Source organism: Sorex fumeus, unplaced genomic scaffold, assembly GCF_029834395.1.
Source record: "Sorex fumeus unplaced genomic scaffold, SorFum_2.1 ptg000024l, whole genome shotgun sequence".
Classification (NCBI taxonomy): domain Eukaryota; kingdom Metazoa; phylum Chordata; class Mammalia; order Eulipotyphla; family Soricidae; genus Sorex; species Sorex fumeus.
The window spans coordinates 19,896,733-19,912,735 of record NW_026606081.1 but is presented as its reverse complement, the minus strand read 5'-3'; the positions used below and the strand labels follow the sequence as shown (position 1 = coordinate 19,912,735).

General features: G+C 52.5%; 1 protein-coding gene across 1 annotated transcript; it reads right to left on the bottom strand.

Moving 5' to 3' along the window:
* Nucleotides 1-1,660: 1,660 nt before the first annotated feature.
* Nucleotides 1,661-11,791, bottom strand: ADH7 (alcohol dehydrogenase 7 (class IV), mu or sigma polypeptide). The gene is made up of 9 exons (XM_056114354.1): nt 11,737-11,791; nt 10,527-10,628; nt 9,341-9,479; nt 9,030-9,117; nt 8,726-8,942; nt 6,321-6,581; nt 5,599-5,734; nt 4,133-4,271; nt 1,661-2,041 (listed from the first exon to the last, which is right to left on the bottom strand). The coding sequence occupies exons 1-9, from the start codon at nt 11,752-11,754 to the stop codon at nt 2,017-2,019; spliced, it is 1,125 nt and encodes a 374-aa protein (XP_055970329.1). The 5' UTR covers nt 11,755-11,791; the 3' UTR covers nt 1,661-2,016.
* Nucleotides 11,792-16,003: the final 4,212 nt, after the last annotated feature.

Genomic DNA, 16,003 nt, shown 5'->3' with positions numbered 1-16,003 from the left:
GGGCACAGAGGATCGAGGTTCCCGTGGGGGCTCACTGTGGGAGCCAGGGTGGGTGGGGGATCAGCCAGCCCATAACAAGGGCCTTGCTGCCCTTCTAAGAGGGGCTGAGACGGTTTGCATCAAATGAGTGACTGTCAGCTTTGCTTCTGATGCTTCCCTGCGTCAGAGAGTAATACACTGTGATGACTTCTAAGTGCTTTGAGAATTGCCACAGATAAAGGGCAGATACTGAATTGGATTCACAAAGGAATGCCCTATATAGTTCAGAAACCTCAGTTCTTTTGTTTTAAATCTATTTTTTATTTTATTTTACTTTTTTTTGCTTTTTGAGTCACACCCAGCGATGCACATGGGTTACTCCTGGCCCTTCACTCAGGAATTACTCTTGGTGGTGCTTTGGGGGCCATATGGGATGCTGGGAATAGAATCCAGGTCAGCTGCATGCAAGGCAAATGCCTTACCTGCTGTGCTATCGCTCCAGCCCCTGTTTTAAATCTAGACCAACAAACTGGATGAAGGAAAGTGAACTTCTACCTTCAAATGTTTTGTTTTTATCAAAAAGTCTAGTAGAGGCAGACATAGATACGACAGTGCAGTTGTACCAAGTTAGAAACTTTTGTTGTTGAGGGAGTCATACTTTACTGAGTGGAGGGTTAAGATATATACCACCGGTCATTCTAGTTGTACTTTTGTACTAATGTAGTAATACCTGGGCAGGACCAATAGCACAGCGGGTAGGGTATTTCCCTTGTATGTGGCCGACACAGCCAACCCGAGTTTGATTCCTCCGACCCTCTTGGAGAGCCCAGCAAGCTACCGAGAGTATCCTGCCCGCAGGGCAGAGCCTGGCAAGCTATCCATGAAGTATTCGATATACCGAACACAGTAACAACAAGTCGCACTATGGAGACGTTACTGGGGCCACCAGAGCAATCAATGAACAACAGTAGGACAATGCTACAGTAGTAGTACCCAAGATATATATATATATATAATATATATATATATGTATATAGTAAAGTATATTTTATGAACTGGTAATGTATTGGGATATAGCCTCATGGAGCCTTCTAATAGGTTTTCCCAGTTTCATCTTCTTATTTAAGAAGGATTCTAAGAAATGGTTAACCGTTCTCTTGCTCAGATCCTCGACTTTTCCCTCAAATCAACATTTGCACAGCACAGAGCTGATCCCAACTTAATGCCAGTTAATTTATAACAAGTGTTTTTTAAAGAAAATGTTTGCATTGGGGGCAAGAGAGAGAGCACCAAGGATCATGTATGGGGGTCAGCTCTGGACTTTAGCACATGCCCCCAAAGGTCTTCAGGGGGAGCACAGGCAAAGGCCTGGGTAGTCTGAGCCACACTGGGCATGGCCACAAATATTTACAATTGAATCAAGAGAGGAATAGTTACAGTGTGCTAAAGACCAGACATACAGGGGCTGGAGCGATAGCACAGAGGGTAGGGCGTTTGCCTTGCACACAGCCAACCCGGATTTGGGTTCAATTCCCAGCATCCCATATGGTCCCCTGAGCGCCACCAGGAGTGATTCCTGAGTGCAGAGCCAGGAGTAACCCCTGTGCATCGCCGGGTGTGACCCAAAAAGAAAAAAAAAGACCAGACATACAATGATAATTTCTTTGGGTAGTAAATTTATTTCCAGCAGATACCACACAAGAAGGAATGGAGACTCTGTGTATGCTCTATTTGCTCTTCAGTCATGCTCAATGGTTAAGACTCTTCTTCAAATATTCCCCAAACGGGAAAATATAAGTATGCCCCCAGATGTACGATTACAGCCTTAGAATATGCAAATTACATTTTAGAGATTCTCCTCCCACTACCCCCACCCCATTAATTCCTGTGTGTGCTCATAAGGTTCTCCAGACCAGTTCCACGGAGGCTGTTTCTCTTCACCAAGTCTCCTTCTGTGAGTGCCTCTGGGCTCGAGGAGGGCCATGCGGGAGGAGGCCCCTGCTCCCTCTGGCCAGTGCTGACTCTGGCCGCGGGAATCTAGAACGTCAGGACAGTCCGGATGCTGGAAGAGAAAGCGACAGGTTCCAGTGAGTGACTTGTCCCCACCAGAAACAGCCTGAGCAGACTCCTTCCTATTTGTTCCGGAAAGTCCTGGTAGTTTCAGCCCCTGCACGTCCCTTGTGGTGATGCCCGGTTCCTACTCTCCAGGTGTGTATCTCTGGCCAGTGTCTGGCTCTGCTGGACTGTCAGCCAGGTCCTGAGGGCTGCCCGGAGGAGAGGGCCTTCCCGATGAGAAAGGCAATAGACCAGGTGAGTGAAGCATCCAGTGCCCAGTCTGCCGTGTTCAGGCGTCCGGGGCTGGAGAGGTGAGAGCAGAGACCTGCTCCCTGGATGAGACACATGAAGGCTTCAGCGTGCCACCGTCCACTCACGGTCCCTCAGTAAGGGTGTACTTTGGAGCAGACCAGATGCTACTTTGGACACCCAGTGACTGTTTCTACAAGTTAACAATAAGTTACTACTTCTGAGTAACGGAGGGAAAGTTTATGAGTGGTCATGACAGTTAATTTTATTCTTTTCTGGCTTAAAAGCGGTGAAGGGTGTTCCTAGGACAGGGAAACGTGGCTGGGCCTGAGGTTCACCCAAGAAAGGCTTAGGACCATCAGGGAGAGGAAAGAGAAGGAATCTCAGAGGAGGGTGCATGTGCCTTGTTGCTTTTGCACTAAACCTTAGCACTGGTACATTCTGGGTGATCACTAAGCTGTTCCATTTGTCACAGACAAACTCTCTGGGAAGCTGTTCCACATCTGATCCTACAAATTCTGTGCCCTGCCTTCAGTCTTGCGAGGGCCTGGGAGAACAGACGCTCAGGACAGGGAGGTCCATTCCTCAAAGCAGGGCTGGAAGCAAGCGGGGTCAGGCCAGCACCACCCCTGCCTCGAGCTGTGCCAGGAGGTTGGATAGGCAGCTTGTCTGCTGTTACATTTCTGGTTTTTTAAATGGGAAACTGTAAGCGTGCGCATGATCATGATGATAATAGCAAAAGTAGTAACAATTCCCGCTGTGCAGGGGTCTAAATAAAACACATGTAAAAGCAGCTTGAAACGATGAAGTAGGAATTTTGTGGCATAACTGTATTACTTCGGCTGGAGCGATAGCACAATGCGTAGGGCATTTGCCTTGCACACGGCTGACCCGGTTTCGATTCCTCAGCCCCTCTCAGAGAGCCTGGAAAGCTACTGAGAGTATCTCGCCCACACGGCAAAGCCTGGCAAGCTACTGTGAAGAATTCGATATGCGAAAAACAGTAAAAACTAGTCTCATAATTTGTTGTGAGACGTTACTGGTGTCCGCTCGAGCAAATCGATGAACAATGGGAGGACAGTGCTACAGTGCTACTGCATTACTTAAGCTTGTTTGCAGCTTTATTACAAAGTGAAGATAAGGTAAAGGTAAAGGTAAAGGCCCTCCCGTTGATCGTCGATTTGCTCAAGCGGGCCCAGTAACGTCTCCATTGGAGACTTTGTTGTTACTGTGTTTGGCATATTGAATACTCTCGGTAGCTTGCCGGGCTCTCCGAGAGGGGCGGAGGAATCGAACTTGGGTTGGCCATGTTGGCCGCTTGTAAGGCGAACGCCCTACCTGCTGTGCTATCGCTCCAGCTCACAAAGTGAAGATAACCAAGATAAAATCCATCCTGTGTAAAAGTAGACTGAAATCTAGAGAATTGGTTAATATAGGAAAATAAAACCCCATGTCTGTGAAGGAAGGGGCTGGAGCAATAGCACAGCGGGTAGGACGTTTGCCTTGCACACAGTCCACCCAGCCGACCCAGGTTTGATTCTTCCGCCCCTCTCGGAGAGCCTGGCAAGCTACGGAGAGTATCTTGCCCGCACGGCAAAGCTTGGCAAGCTACCTGTGACGTATTCTATATGCCAAATACAGCAACAAGTGTCACAATGGAGACGTTACTGTACCTGCTCGATCAAATTGATGAACAACGGGAGGACAGTGACAGTCTATGAAGGAGGGCTCAGCATACTGATCTTGCAAGATTAAATAAACAAACAAAACAAGAAGGAAGGAGCAGGCAGCATTACTGGGATATCCAGCCTAGCCCGTGGTAGGAGGCAGAGCCCAGAGCAGAGGTTACCTTTCGCCTGAATAGAGCAGCTCAAAGCCTTCATTGATATTCTTGAAAGGCAAAACATGGGTTATCAGCTGGTCCAGGTCAAATTTCTTTGCCAGGAAATCAGCGACTAGTTTTGGAACGTCATCTCTGCTTTTCCAGCCTGCAAACAAGCACATGTGTCCTCCTGTGTGTGTGCGCTTCCTTCCCAGAGGGCTCTCAACAGCGCACAGAAGAGCTGTGTGTCCCTCATGGGAAGCCAAGGCAGTGACACGTGTGGTGCCTGGTTAGCCCACGGCTCAGAGCCCCCACGCCTGCTCCTTCCAAGGGTTTCCTTGCAGGAAGTGTCTCCCACACTGCTTCCAGCACCCTTCCTCTACTGTCTCCCCCTCGCCCTACTTCCCGTCCTCCTTCCTCTCCTCTGGACTCTGGCTGGCCCCTGCCAGCCCCCTGTCCTTTCCTGCCGGTGAGAGGGCTGGCTGGCGGGAAGCGAACCCTGAGAGAACAGAGCTGTGACCGCCTCACCTCTAGCCTCTGATATGCCAAATATAGTAACACGTGTCACAATGGAGATATTACTATGCCCGCTCCATCAAATTGATGAACAACGGGAGGAAGAGGAGGCAAGGAAGAGGAGGCACTGCTCAAGACTGTCGGGAGGCAGTTGGTGGGTGTGTGAGCACTGCCCGGCACCCAGAGGCAACCCTGCTCTGTGCCATCCTGGGCACAGAGCCAGCCAGCAGGTGTTTAAGCAGAGCACGCCCCCCAGTGACAAGCACAGGCAGAGGCGGGGAATCTGTGGCATGCAACAGGACAGGAAAGGAGCAGAGAAGTGGCAGAGACTCAGTATTCAGGTGAAAGGGAGTGGAAACCTAGAGAGGCCAGAGAGGGGGCAGAGCCGCCCTGGGCCCTGGGGCTGCCCGAGAGCCTTTTTTTCAGAGAGGCTGTACTGCTCAGGTGCCACCCATGGCTGTGGGGCACAGGACCAGGGGTGAGGTGGCCAGGTGGTCTCGAGACAGAGCCAACAGACTTTGTTGGAACTGGCACCAGCTCCAGGTTGGCCCTGGTGGGGGTCGGGGATGAGCAGTTGAGGCTACGCGTGTCTGGCAAAGACCCCCGAGAGGTCAGGCGAGGACCAGGGCATGAGGCTGCAGACCTGGACGTGCTTGTCACTGCATGGAGCCATGAGGCAGGGAGTGCAGAGAAGATTGTGGGGTGGGGGGCACAGCCAGAGATCCCATGGAGCGAGGCCAGGCAAGAAACTTCTCTGTGAGCGGGGTTTCTCCTGCTCTGTCTGGGGGTCCCGAACCCCTTGTTCCCCACATGTCCTCGCGCAGAGCAGGAGGCCCAGGAGCCCCTGCCCAGACATGCTGGGCGAGGTGAGGCAGGGGCGCTGCTGAGCTGCTGGGGCACTGGGGGCCAGCGCTGCCCCAGACTCACCGTTACCCCATGGGCGACCCCAGCAGAGGCAGAGCCCGGCAGACACCCACCTCCAAATACGCAGCCCTTCCAAGTGCGGCCCGTGAAGAGGATCATGGGGTTGAAGGTGAGCATCTGGGCAGAGGGTGGGGCGCCCACCACCACGCTTGTCCCGTAGTTCGGGTGGCAGGAGGCCAGCGCGTCCACCTGCGGGGAGGAGGCTGTGCAGGTCAGGCCCTGGGCCGAGAATGCGCCTTGCCCAGCCCTTCCTGGCCCCGTCCCAAGAAGGCCCTCCCCTGCCCCCTCCCTCCAGCTCTCCCCTGCCCCTTCCCTTCCAGCCCGTCAGAGTCCAAGTGAGCCCAGTTCCCCAGTCAGGCCTCAGACATCAACAAGCTCCTTCATAGGGTGCCCAGCTAAGTGAGAAAGCTGAAGGCACGAGGCCCCAGCTGACCCAAGTCAGACTGGCCACCACAGCAGGCTGTGAGGTTTGTAGCCCAGTCAAGCCAACTGAGCAGAATCAACTCTACTAACTGGGCCAACGGGCTGTAGTGTGAAGAAGAAATTAGACTGAGATGTGGGTGGCATGGAGAGTAACCCTGCTCCCCGGCCCTCTTTGACTGTGTCCCAGTCCCTCTGCAGGAAGGTGCCCACCGAGGTGCCATAGCGGGGGCTGTGTGTGAGGAGGAGGGGTGAGGGGGGCTGTGGTGGGCTCCCAGGCAGGTCACCATGGGATACCAAGGGCCTGCTCTTGCCGGGGTGGGGACAGGCTGTTAGCTGCCCGATGGCCCCTCACCATGGTGTCCAGGCGCCCGATGACCTCGAAACTGTAGTCCACGCTGTTGCCAGTCATCTCTGACAGCACCTCGCTGACCGGCTGGGGCGAGTCCTTGGGGCTGATGCACTCCGTGGCCCCCACGGCCATGGCCTTGTCAAACTTGCTCTTGTTGAGGTCGATCCCGATGATCCTGGATGCGCCGGCCGACTTGCAGCCCATGATGACGGAGAGGCCCACCCCACCCAGGCCGAAGACTGCGCAGGTGGAGCCAGGCCTGACCTTGAGAGAGGAGAGGTATGGGAGGAGCCGCCCCATCCCAGGGCCTGTGGAGGGGCGATGCCGTAGCTGGGGGCAGGTGAGAGCCAGGCAGCACTTCCAGGTCAGAGAAACCCTCTGAGAGGGCCTAGCCGCAGGCGTGGCCGTGGGGACGTGGGCAGCCCCTGGCCAGCACTCACATCTCATCTACTGAACAGGGAAACAGGCCAAGCCCTGAAATCTCTCTCTGTCTCCCTCTGTCTGCCTGCCTGCCTCTCTGTCTGCCTGTCTGTCTTCCTGTCTGTCTCTCTCTTTCTCTGTCCCTCTGTGTCTCTCTGTTTCTGTGTCTGTCTGTCTGTCTCTCTTTGTGTCTCGGTGTCTCTCTGTTTCTGTGTTTGTCTGTCTCTCTGTGTCTCTGTCTCTCTGTTTCTGAGTCTGTCTGTCTGTCTCTCTTTGTGTCTCGGTGTCTCTCTGTTTCTGTGTCTGTCTGTCTGTCTGTCTCTCTTTGTGTCTCGGTGTCTCTCTGTTTCTGTGTTTGTCTGTCTGTCTCTCTGTGTCTCTGTCTCTCTGTTTCTGTGTCTGTCTCTCTCTGTGTCTCTCTGTTTCTGTGTCTCTCTGTCTGTCTGTCTCTCTTGCTCTCATTTTTGGGAGTTGGGGCCACACCCAGTGGTGCTCAGAGCTGACTCCCGTCTCTATGCTCAGGATGGCTCCTGCAGAGGCTCGAGGCACAGCTGGTGGGCAGGTGCTGGCAGTGCTCTGCCTGTCCTGTCTCTCCAGCCAGCTGTGGTCTCTTCCCCATGTCTGCATCTGGTCTGACTAGCATTGTCATCACCACAGTCCCAGGCCCTGTGTCAGGGCTGATGCTCCACCCTGCCAGGAGAGGGTCTGCGTGTGGCTCCAGGGGGCAACGCATGCCCACCAATGGGGCATTTGCTGTGTGCTGTGCTAAAGTGGAGCCTGGAGCGACAGCCCTCTGGACGGCCCTTCTTTCCCAAGGCACAGTGAGGGCTGAGCAGAGGCTGTTCCAGACTCTGGTTGCCTGGTTTTGTTGTCCCTGGCAGGAGCTGCCTAAAGAAGCAGGCCTGTGCATGTGTGTGCATGCATGTGTGTGTGTGTGTGTGCCTGTGCACGTGTGTGCATGCATGTGTGTGTGTGCCTGTCCATGTGTGTGTGTGTGCCTGTGCACTTGTGTGTGCACCTGTGCATGTGTGTGCATGTGTGTGCCTGTGCACATGTGTGCATCCCTGTACATATGTGTGCATGTGTGTGCCTATGCACGTCTCTGTGTGTGTGCCCATGCACACGTGTGTGCATGTGTGTGCCTGTGCACGTGTGTGCATGCCTGTACATATGTGTGCATGTGTGTGCCTATGCACGTCTGTGTGCGTGTGTGCCCATGCACATGTGTGTGCGTGTGTGTGCCTGTGCACGTGTGTGCCTGTGCACGTGTGTGTGCATGTGTGCTGTGCGTGTGCGTGTGTGCATGTGTCGGCACCCGAGTCAGCGGCTGGGTCTCTCTCCTGAGCCGTGTTTCAGCCTGGGCACCTGTAGCCCTCCATTCCTCTTCCAGAACGGACTAGGTGCTGCCTCCCTCTCTCGCCAACCAGCAAGTCCTGGGCCGCATTTTACACCAGAGCCTTAGCGGCACCTTCTCAGCCTTCTCTTCCATTTTACCTGAAAACTACATTTTCTAGATTTGAGACAGAAGCTTTTTGTTGATGGTTGAATTTAAAATTCTACCTTTTGCCTCTAAGGTTATGATTGTCACTCTGCTTGTGGCCAGCATGAAGCCCCAGACCTGGATACGACTGGCCTCTACGTGTGGCTGTTCCAGACTTCTCCTGAGGCCACATCTCATGAGCCTGTGAGCTTTTTAGTGGCTTTAGCCCCAGATTCTGCTATGTTCAGGTGTTATTCCCAGTCCAAAGCCAGTGAGCTCTCCCTTTGCCACCCGTCCTGTTCCAGGTGTGTGCACATTTTGTGAAGCATCTTGCTTCTTGAGAAAAGGGAAGGGATTTCACAGACAGAAAGGCAGGACTTCTCTGCATGCGCGGCGACCTTGGAACCGAGATGGTGTTACAGCAGCACCACCTAGCCCGGCTGTGGGCGAGGGCTTCAGAGAGGCATGGGGCTTGAGCCAGGCTCAGAGAGGCTGACTGCCCCCTTACCTTGCCGGTTCTCACAGCTGCTCCATATCCCGTGGAGAACCCACAGCCAATCAGGCAGACCTTCTCAGGGGGAGCCGTGGCGTCGATCTTGGCCACAGATGACTCATTCACCACGGTGTACTCGGTGAAGGTGCTGGTGTTCATGAAGTGGTAGACAGGCTGGCCTTTGCATGTGAACCTGGTGGTGCCGTCGGCCAGCACCCCACGGCCGGTGACACTGTTTGGGCCAGCAGGGACACGGGTTAATTCAGCGCCAGCAGCCCAAGATAAATGCAAAATCAATCAGTGAACAAACGTCACTTACTCGGCCATCACGCAGAGGTTGCCCTCTGGGTTCCGGCAGGCATTGCACTCTCTGCACTGAGGCAGGAAGAGAGGGATGACCTTGTCGCCTAGAGAGAGGACAGCATGACACTGCATCACAAACTAGACAGGTGTGCATGGAGCTCTCAGCACTGGAAGGGGTCCTTCCTTCAGCACTGAATCCTGACGGAGCACCAAGGCTTTCTCGGCACACTGGAGACCTTGCCAGACGCGGCTCCTCTGTGCAACTCACTCCTGCTGCTCCCCATGTCCACTGTCGGGCCCAGCTCGGACAGGGCCTGCCCGTCACACCTGGCTTCACCGTGGTGACGCCTTCTCCGATGCTCTCCACGATCCCTGTGGCTTCATGGCCCACGATCACCGGGAACTTCGACTCCATCAGCCCTTTGATCACGTGGTCATCGGTGCGACAGATTCCCGTGGCCAGAATCTGGGTTCAAAGACAAGGACATTGCACTACCCAGAAAGCAGCCATCCTTCCCTGGGGGCTGAGAGGAGGTTTCAGTCCTCCCACTGTCGCAAAGAAAGTGGTGCTCTAGAGGACCTCTAGAGGACCTAGAGGACCCGTCCATGCTGAGAGGGACTCACTGGCACTCACTGAAGCCCTTCTGAGTGCAGGGCCTCCCTGGGGAACAGGGTGCTTGTTAGGCACACAAAGTCATTTTACAGTGACGCATCTCCCAAGAAAGGCAGAAGAATGGCCTGCCAGAAACAAGCAGGCTTAGGACGCAGAGCGCCAAAGGGAGACAGGCAGGGACTGGAGCAATAGCACAGCAGGTAGGGCGTTTGCCTTGCATGTGGCCAACCTAGGTTCGATTCCCAGCATCCCATATGGTACCCTGAGCACTGCCAGGAGTAATTCCTGAGTGCAGAACCAGGAGTAACCCCTGAGAATCACCGGTGTGACCCAAAAAGCAAAACAAAACAAAATAAAAAACAAAGGGAGACAGGCAGCCTGGGTGCCCACCAAAGCGTCTACAGGGAGGGCTCTCAGGGCTGGCCCGGGCACAAAAGCACAGGAAGTGACCCCCAACTCCCAGAGGATTTTGAGAGCCAATTAATACTTATTTTTTTATCAGCTTCCATGTTGATAAAAATCTGACAAATGTGGGGTTGGAGCGATAGCACAACTGGGAGGGCGTTTGCCTTGTACGCGGCTGACCTGGGTTTGATTCCCAGCATCCCATATGGTCCTCCAAGCACCGCCAGGAGTAATTCCTGAGTGCAGAGCCAGGAGTAACCCCTGAGAATCGCCGGGTGTGACCCAAAAGCAAAATAAATAATCTGACAAATGAAAGTCTTACTAGATCAGATTAGCAGCTTTGGTTTCTAATGGATGGTTATATTTTTTTCATGTCCAGTAGGACCAACTGCTTAATCATAAACAAGAGCCAGAAAGAGAATAAATATAAAATTTTAAACAAGCGTCCAGGCTGGAAAATCTGTTCTCTTGGGTGGGCCCGCAGGAGCGCCTTACCTTGATCCGCACTTCCTGGGCCTTCGGGGGCGCCACTTCGATTTCCTCGATGGAAAAGGGCTTATGGGGCTCCCACAGCACCGCGGCTTTGCACTTGATCACCTACGAACCGAGGGTTAGAACAGGCTCCAGCCTGGCTCCCTGAAGGACGGCCGGAGAGCTCCGGTCATCGCCCCACGTGCGGGAGGGCATCTCCTCGCCTGGCCCCGGCCCTGCCTTGCACTACTCGGGGGCTTTCTCCTGGGGGTGCCTGGGAGATCTGCAGCGCTGGGCTGGAGCAAGGCATGTCACGATAAGCCCATGCAAGAGCTCCGGGCTTTCCTGGGCTCAGTTTTCACATTTTTGATGAGAGAGAAAACATTTAAGTGCTCAGTGTCAAGGCAGCACTCGCTTCTTTCCCACACTACACTTAGCTGGTGCAGTATTTGAGCGTCCCTATGTCAGCCACACTGTGGCACGACCCTCTCAAAACTGTCGAGGTGACACATCAAGTCGTTGGCATCAGGCAGTGCTGCTGGGGGCTGCAGAAGCCCCTCTCGGGACAGTCCCCGCAATGCTGCTCAGACGTCACCAGGGAGGCTTGGGAGTCCAGCACCCACTGGCTGGGTGGAGTGAGAAACTGAATTTCTGCGCACAGGGCTATGAGCCTCTACAATGCAAAAGCAGTCTCCTAACTAATCAACGTAGCTGGGTTCTAAGCTCCTGTCCCGGCTAGAACTCTTTGATTCCACTCCTATTCCATCAAACAGTTGCTTGGGTTATCCAAGCCTCCTGGCTCTTCCTCACTTGGCATGCCACCCAGACTCAAATGCAATCTTCATTTCCCCCAACATCAAGCTAAGATAAATACAAAGTTGTTGAAATAAAAACAAAGCAAACAAAACTGCCCCTGTGCAGAGTGGAGCACCACCCACGGTCCTGAGACTGACTCCAAGGCAAAATGCCCCCCATGCCTATGAGTTACCATGAATTACAGTTACAAAGTTACTGTGAGGAAGTTTGTTACTTGCTCCCCTTCACCTTTCTCAGTGATGGACACAACTGCCCTCTCCAGCCATTAGCCTGTCTCCACTGGCATTGCAGCGACCCTGTGTGCCAGCTTAGTGGGCACCCACTCTGGGAGAGACCCCGAGTGTTCAGTGACTCAGAGACCTCAAAGCCAGAACCCCATTCCCCCTGGAAGAACAAGACTCAGTAACACTTTGCTTACTTTCCCGGCTGTTGCCATCCTGTCTTCTCTAGGTTCTGGACTTTTTCTTCCAGAGATTTGCTGCTGTTGTAAGTAACAGCATCTGTGCCTCCAAATAAATAGTGGCACTCCCCAAGGTTGGCCCTCGGCCCCGTCTGACTCACAGCTCTGGGCTCACCAGTGGCCCACAAGCCCCACCCAGTGCTGATCAGGAGAACAATATAGGGAGTTCTTGTGTCCGACCCTGCGCAGAGATTAGACCCAGGCACACATCACCTCACATTTCTGAAGAACAGAAAGGAGACCAGGAGTCCATTCCTGCAAACTTCTGGTCGCTACTCCTGGGCAGACTGTGATCTGGACCCGAAGCAGCTGAGAGTTGGGCTGCCCATTCATTCATTCATTCATTCATAGCATGACTCAAGCAGAGACAGGGCTACAGTTGATCCGCACAGCAACTCACAGGCATCAGGAACCTTCGTCCCCCTGGCAAAGGTCAGCTCTTGCACGCAACGAGGACCAACCTCCGTTTCTTCATGCAAAGGTGATGGGGCCAGAGTGCCCACAGCCACCCTGACATGACAGAGCCAGTTGGGCTGAGCTTGGACAGAGGCACAAACACAGCGCCCCCCTGAGACCCCAGACCACAGGGCCTGTCACGACCAGGGATTCTGTCTTCAGGCAAAACTGCGCACACTTCCCAATTGTTAATCGATGCTTTTAGGTGATGAACATGACCCAAATTTCTTCTTGAACCTGGGCCTGAGCTTTGTTGTTGTATGCTCTTGGTGTACTGTGAACCCTGCAAATCCTACAGGTCAAATTAAGATGTGTGTCTGCCTAATTCCTAACCAGCCAATAGAAATCAGTGAGTGACTTCAGGAGTCCCCAGGATCCTGGTCCTCAGCCCTGGGGGCTCTGCCTGGGACCAGAGGCAGGTGAGGACAGGACCAGGGTTCAGAGAACTCAAACACTGTCTTAGCCAGAAACAGTGTTTACTCATGAACAAAGGTGGCACCAGTACAGGGAGGGACACACCCAGCTGGCAAAGTCCTGGTGCAGGTCTGGCCATGAAGCCGATAGTCAACCCACAGGAAACTCTCGAGTGAGCTGGGATGTTTGTGAGTGCCTCTATGCCCGATTCCCTCCAGGAAAATATATGGGAGGAGATGTCAGACACTGGTAGAACTTTCACTTAATCACTTAACTTCCCGTTAGTCGTCGATTTGCTCGAGCGGGCACCAGTAACGTCTCCATTTGTCCCTGTCGCGTGCTAGTGTAGCCCAATGGCATCTGTTTGCTCTGGGAACATGAAGAGCCTCAAACCGATCATTCATGATCTTGACAAAGAAGTCTGACCATCTGGTAGGTGGGCAGCCATGCGGTCTTTGACATCCCGTGGAATCCAGTCAGTAACAGCTCTAGTCCAGCGGTCATCTTTAAATCTCATTACGTGACCAGCCCATCTGATTTTTGACACCTTGGCAAATGAGACAGTGTCTCTTATTCTTGATCGTCGACGGATGTCGGAACTCCGGATTTTTTCTCTCATTTGAGTGAAACGTGATATTCCAAGCATAGCTCTTTCTATTCTTCTTTGGGAGACCTGAATAGCGTTCTCATCCTGTTTGTGTAGGGACCAGGTCTCTGAGGCATATGTTAGTGCAGAAAGAATAGTGGAATCAAAGAGATGTGCCCGGAGCCGGAGGTTCTTCGTCCTCTTAGCTATTTCTTCAACGTTCTTGAAGGCGTTCCAAGCCACTCTCTTCCTCCTGTGCAGCTCGGGTGCCAGGTCATTTGTCATGTTGACTTCTCGACCTAGGTACACATAGCTGTTGCATTCGGAGATGGTCGTTCTGTTGAGAGCGAATGGGGCATCAGGAACGAGGCTGTTTCTCATAAACATTGTCTTCGTAAGATTCAGCTGTAGTCCTACCTTTCCACACTCACGGTCAAAGTTGACCAGCATTTGTGCCGCTTGGCTGATGTTTGGTGTTATTAAAACAATGTCATCAGCAAAGCGGAGGTGGTGTAATTGCCGACCATCTATCTTCACTCCCATTCCTTCCCATTCCAGTCATCGCATGATGTTCTCGAGGGTGGCAATGAAGAGTTTCGGTGAAATGGTATCACCCTGCTGAACCCCTCTCTTGACATCAACGATCACTTCTTTGTAGAATGGTGAGATCCTGGTAGTGAATCTGCAATATAGCTCACGGAGGATCTTGATGTATTGGGCTTGAATGCCCTGATTGGCTAGGGCTTCAATGACCACTTCCGTCTCAACAGAATCAAAGGCCTTCTTTAAATCAATGAACGTTAAACAGAGCGGCATCTTGAACTCCCGAGAAACCTCAATGAGTTTGGTTATCGTATGGATATGGTCGATGGTGCTGAATCCTTTGCGGAACCTGGCTTGCTTGCATGGTTGTCCTTCATCTAGTGTTCTGCCAATCCTATTTAGGATGACTCGAGTGAACAACTTGTAGATGACAGACAATAGGCAGATCGGGCGATAGTTGCCAATGTCATGGATGTCTCCCTTCTTGAACAGTAGTACGGTCCTGCTGGTTTTCCATTGGGACGGAACCTTGAATTCAGACAGGTAGCGAGTGAAGAACTCGAGTGAAGATCAGCTGAAGAACTTCACATCGGGACCCATGGCCTAGAATGGAACAAACAGGGTGAGAGACTGTCTGAGTTCGTCTTGTCGACCAAGACCATCCATGGTAACTCACAGTTCCAGAAGGCAGAATCTAAATGTTGGACATGGGAGTCTCCCTGTGGACGATTCCACAAAGAAATAGACCACATCATATTCAATCGACGGTTTTGCCTGACCGATGTCGCTGCTGTCCCAAAATTTCGAACGGGATCGGACCACCGTCTCCTTCGTGCAAAATTCTACTTCACAGAGCGGGGAGAAAGGGCTGCAAAGTTCAAAAAGAGAACTCCCAGAACAACCACCAACTGGGTACTCTTTGGCACTATTGCAGCAACATGGGAAGATGCCATTGTTGACAACATTGACGAGGAATATGATTGACTGGTTCAGCACCTCCATGAATGTGCGAGGAACACCAAGAGAGAGATAGCCACAAAAAATCGCCTGTCTTCAAAAACTCTTGAGCTGGTAGAACTTTATAAGAAAAAAATCCTCCAACCCCATCAAAAAATGGGGAGAAGGGGCTGGAGCGATAGCACAATGGGTAGGGCATTTGCCTGGCATGCAGCCAATCCGGGTTCAATTCCCAGCATCCCATATGGTCCCCTGAGCACCGCCAGGAGTAATTCCTGAGTGCAGAGCCAGGAGTAACCCCTGCTCATCGCCAGGTGTGACCCAAAAAGCAAAAACAAACAAACAAATAAAAAGGTAAAGGCCCTCCCGTTGATCGTCGATTTGCTCGAGTGGGCCCAGTAACGTCTCCACTGGAGACTTTGTTGTTACTGTGTCTGGCATATCGAATACTCTCGGTAGCTTGCCGGGCTCTCCGAGAGGGGCGGAGGAATCGAACTCGGGTCGGCCATGTTGGCCGCTTGTAAGGTGAATGCCCTACCCGCTGTGCTATCGCTCCAGCCTGGGTAGGGCATTCGCCTTACACGCGGCCAACATGGCCGACCCGAGTTCGATTCCTCTGCCCCTCTCGGAGAGCCCGGCAAGCTACCGAGAGTATTCGATATGCCAGACACAGTAACAACAAAGTCTCCAATGGAGACGTTACTGGGCCCGCTCGAGCAAATCCTCAAAAAAGAAATTCAATTTTTCCCGCAAATGTGCCCTAGGCATCTTCTAGGGCCCTGGGACGCTTGCCATGCCTGAGCCTCTTCCTGTTCGCCCCCAACTCTGTGCCCGGTCTTCTTCCACCCCAAAGTTGTACCTGCCACAGACAACAGGTATCCGTAGGGGCGTGGCCTTAGTAGACGTGGGTGTGGCCTAATTTGGGGTCGCAGTTAGTTTATCCATACTCAGCAATCTTGTGTAGAATCTCAGTCTCCATACCTCCACACCAACATGAAGAAACAATGCAAATCCCCACCATGAGGGGAGGACGATGAAAAGAGTCCAGAAGCCTCAGTAGGTCCTACTCACCTAAGGGATATCTCTGAGAAAAAATTCAGATATGAATGAAGATGTTCAATGAACTCAATGAAACAATGAGACAGATATCCAGTAAATTGAAGGAGGACATGAGAGAAACAATCAAGAAATTAGGGGAAGAAATGAGAGCAGAAATTGGAAAGCTACAGAAATGTCATGAATAAAAGATTCTGTAGATAAAATAAAAAA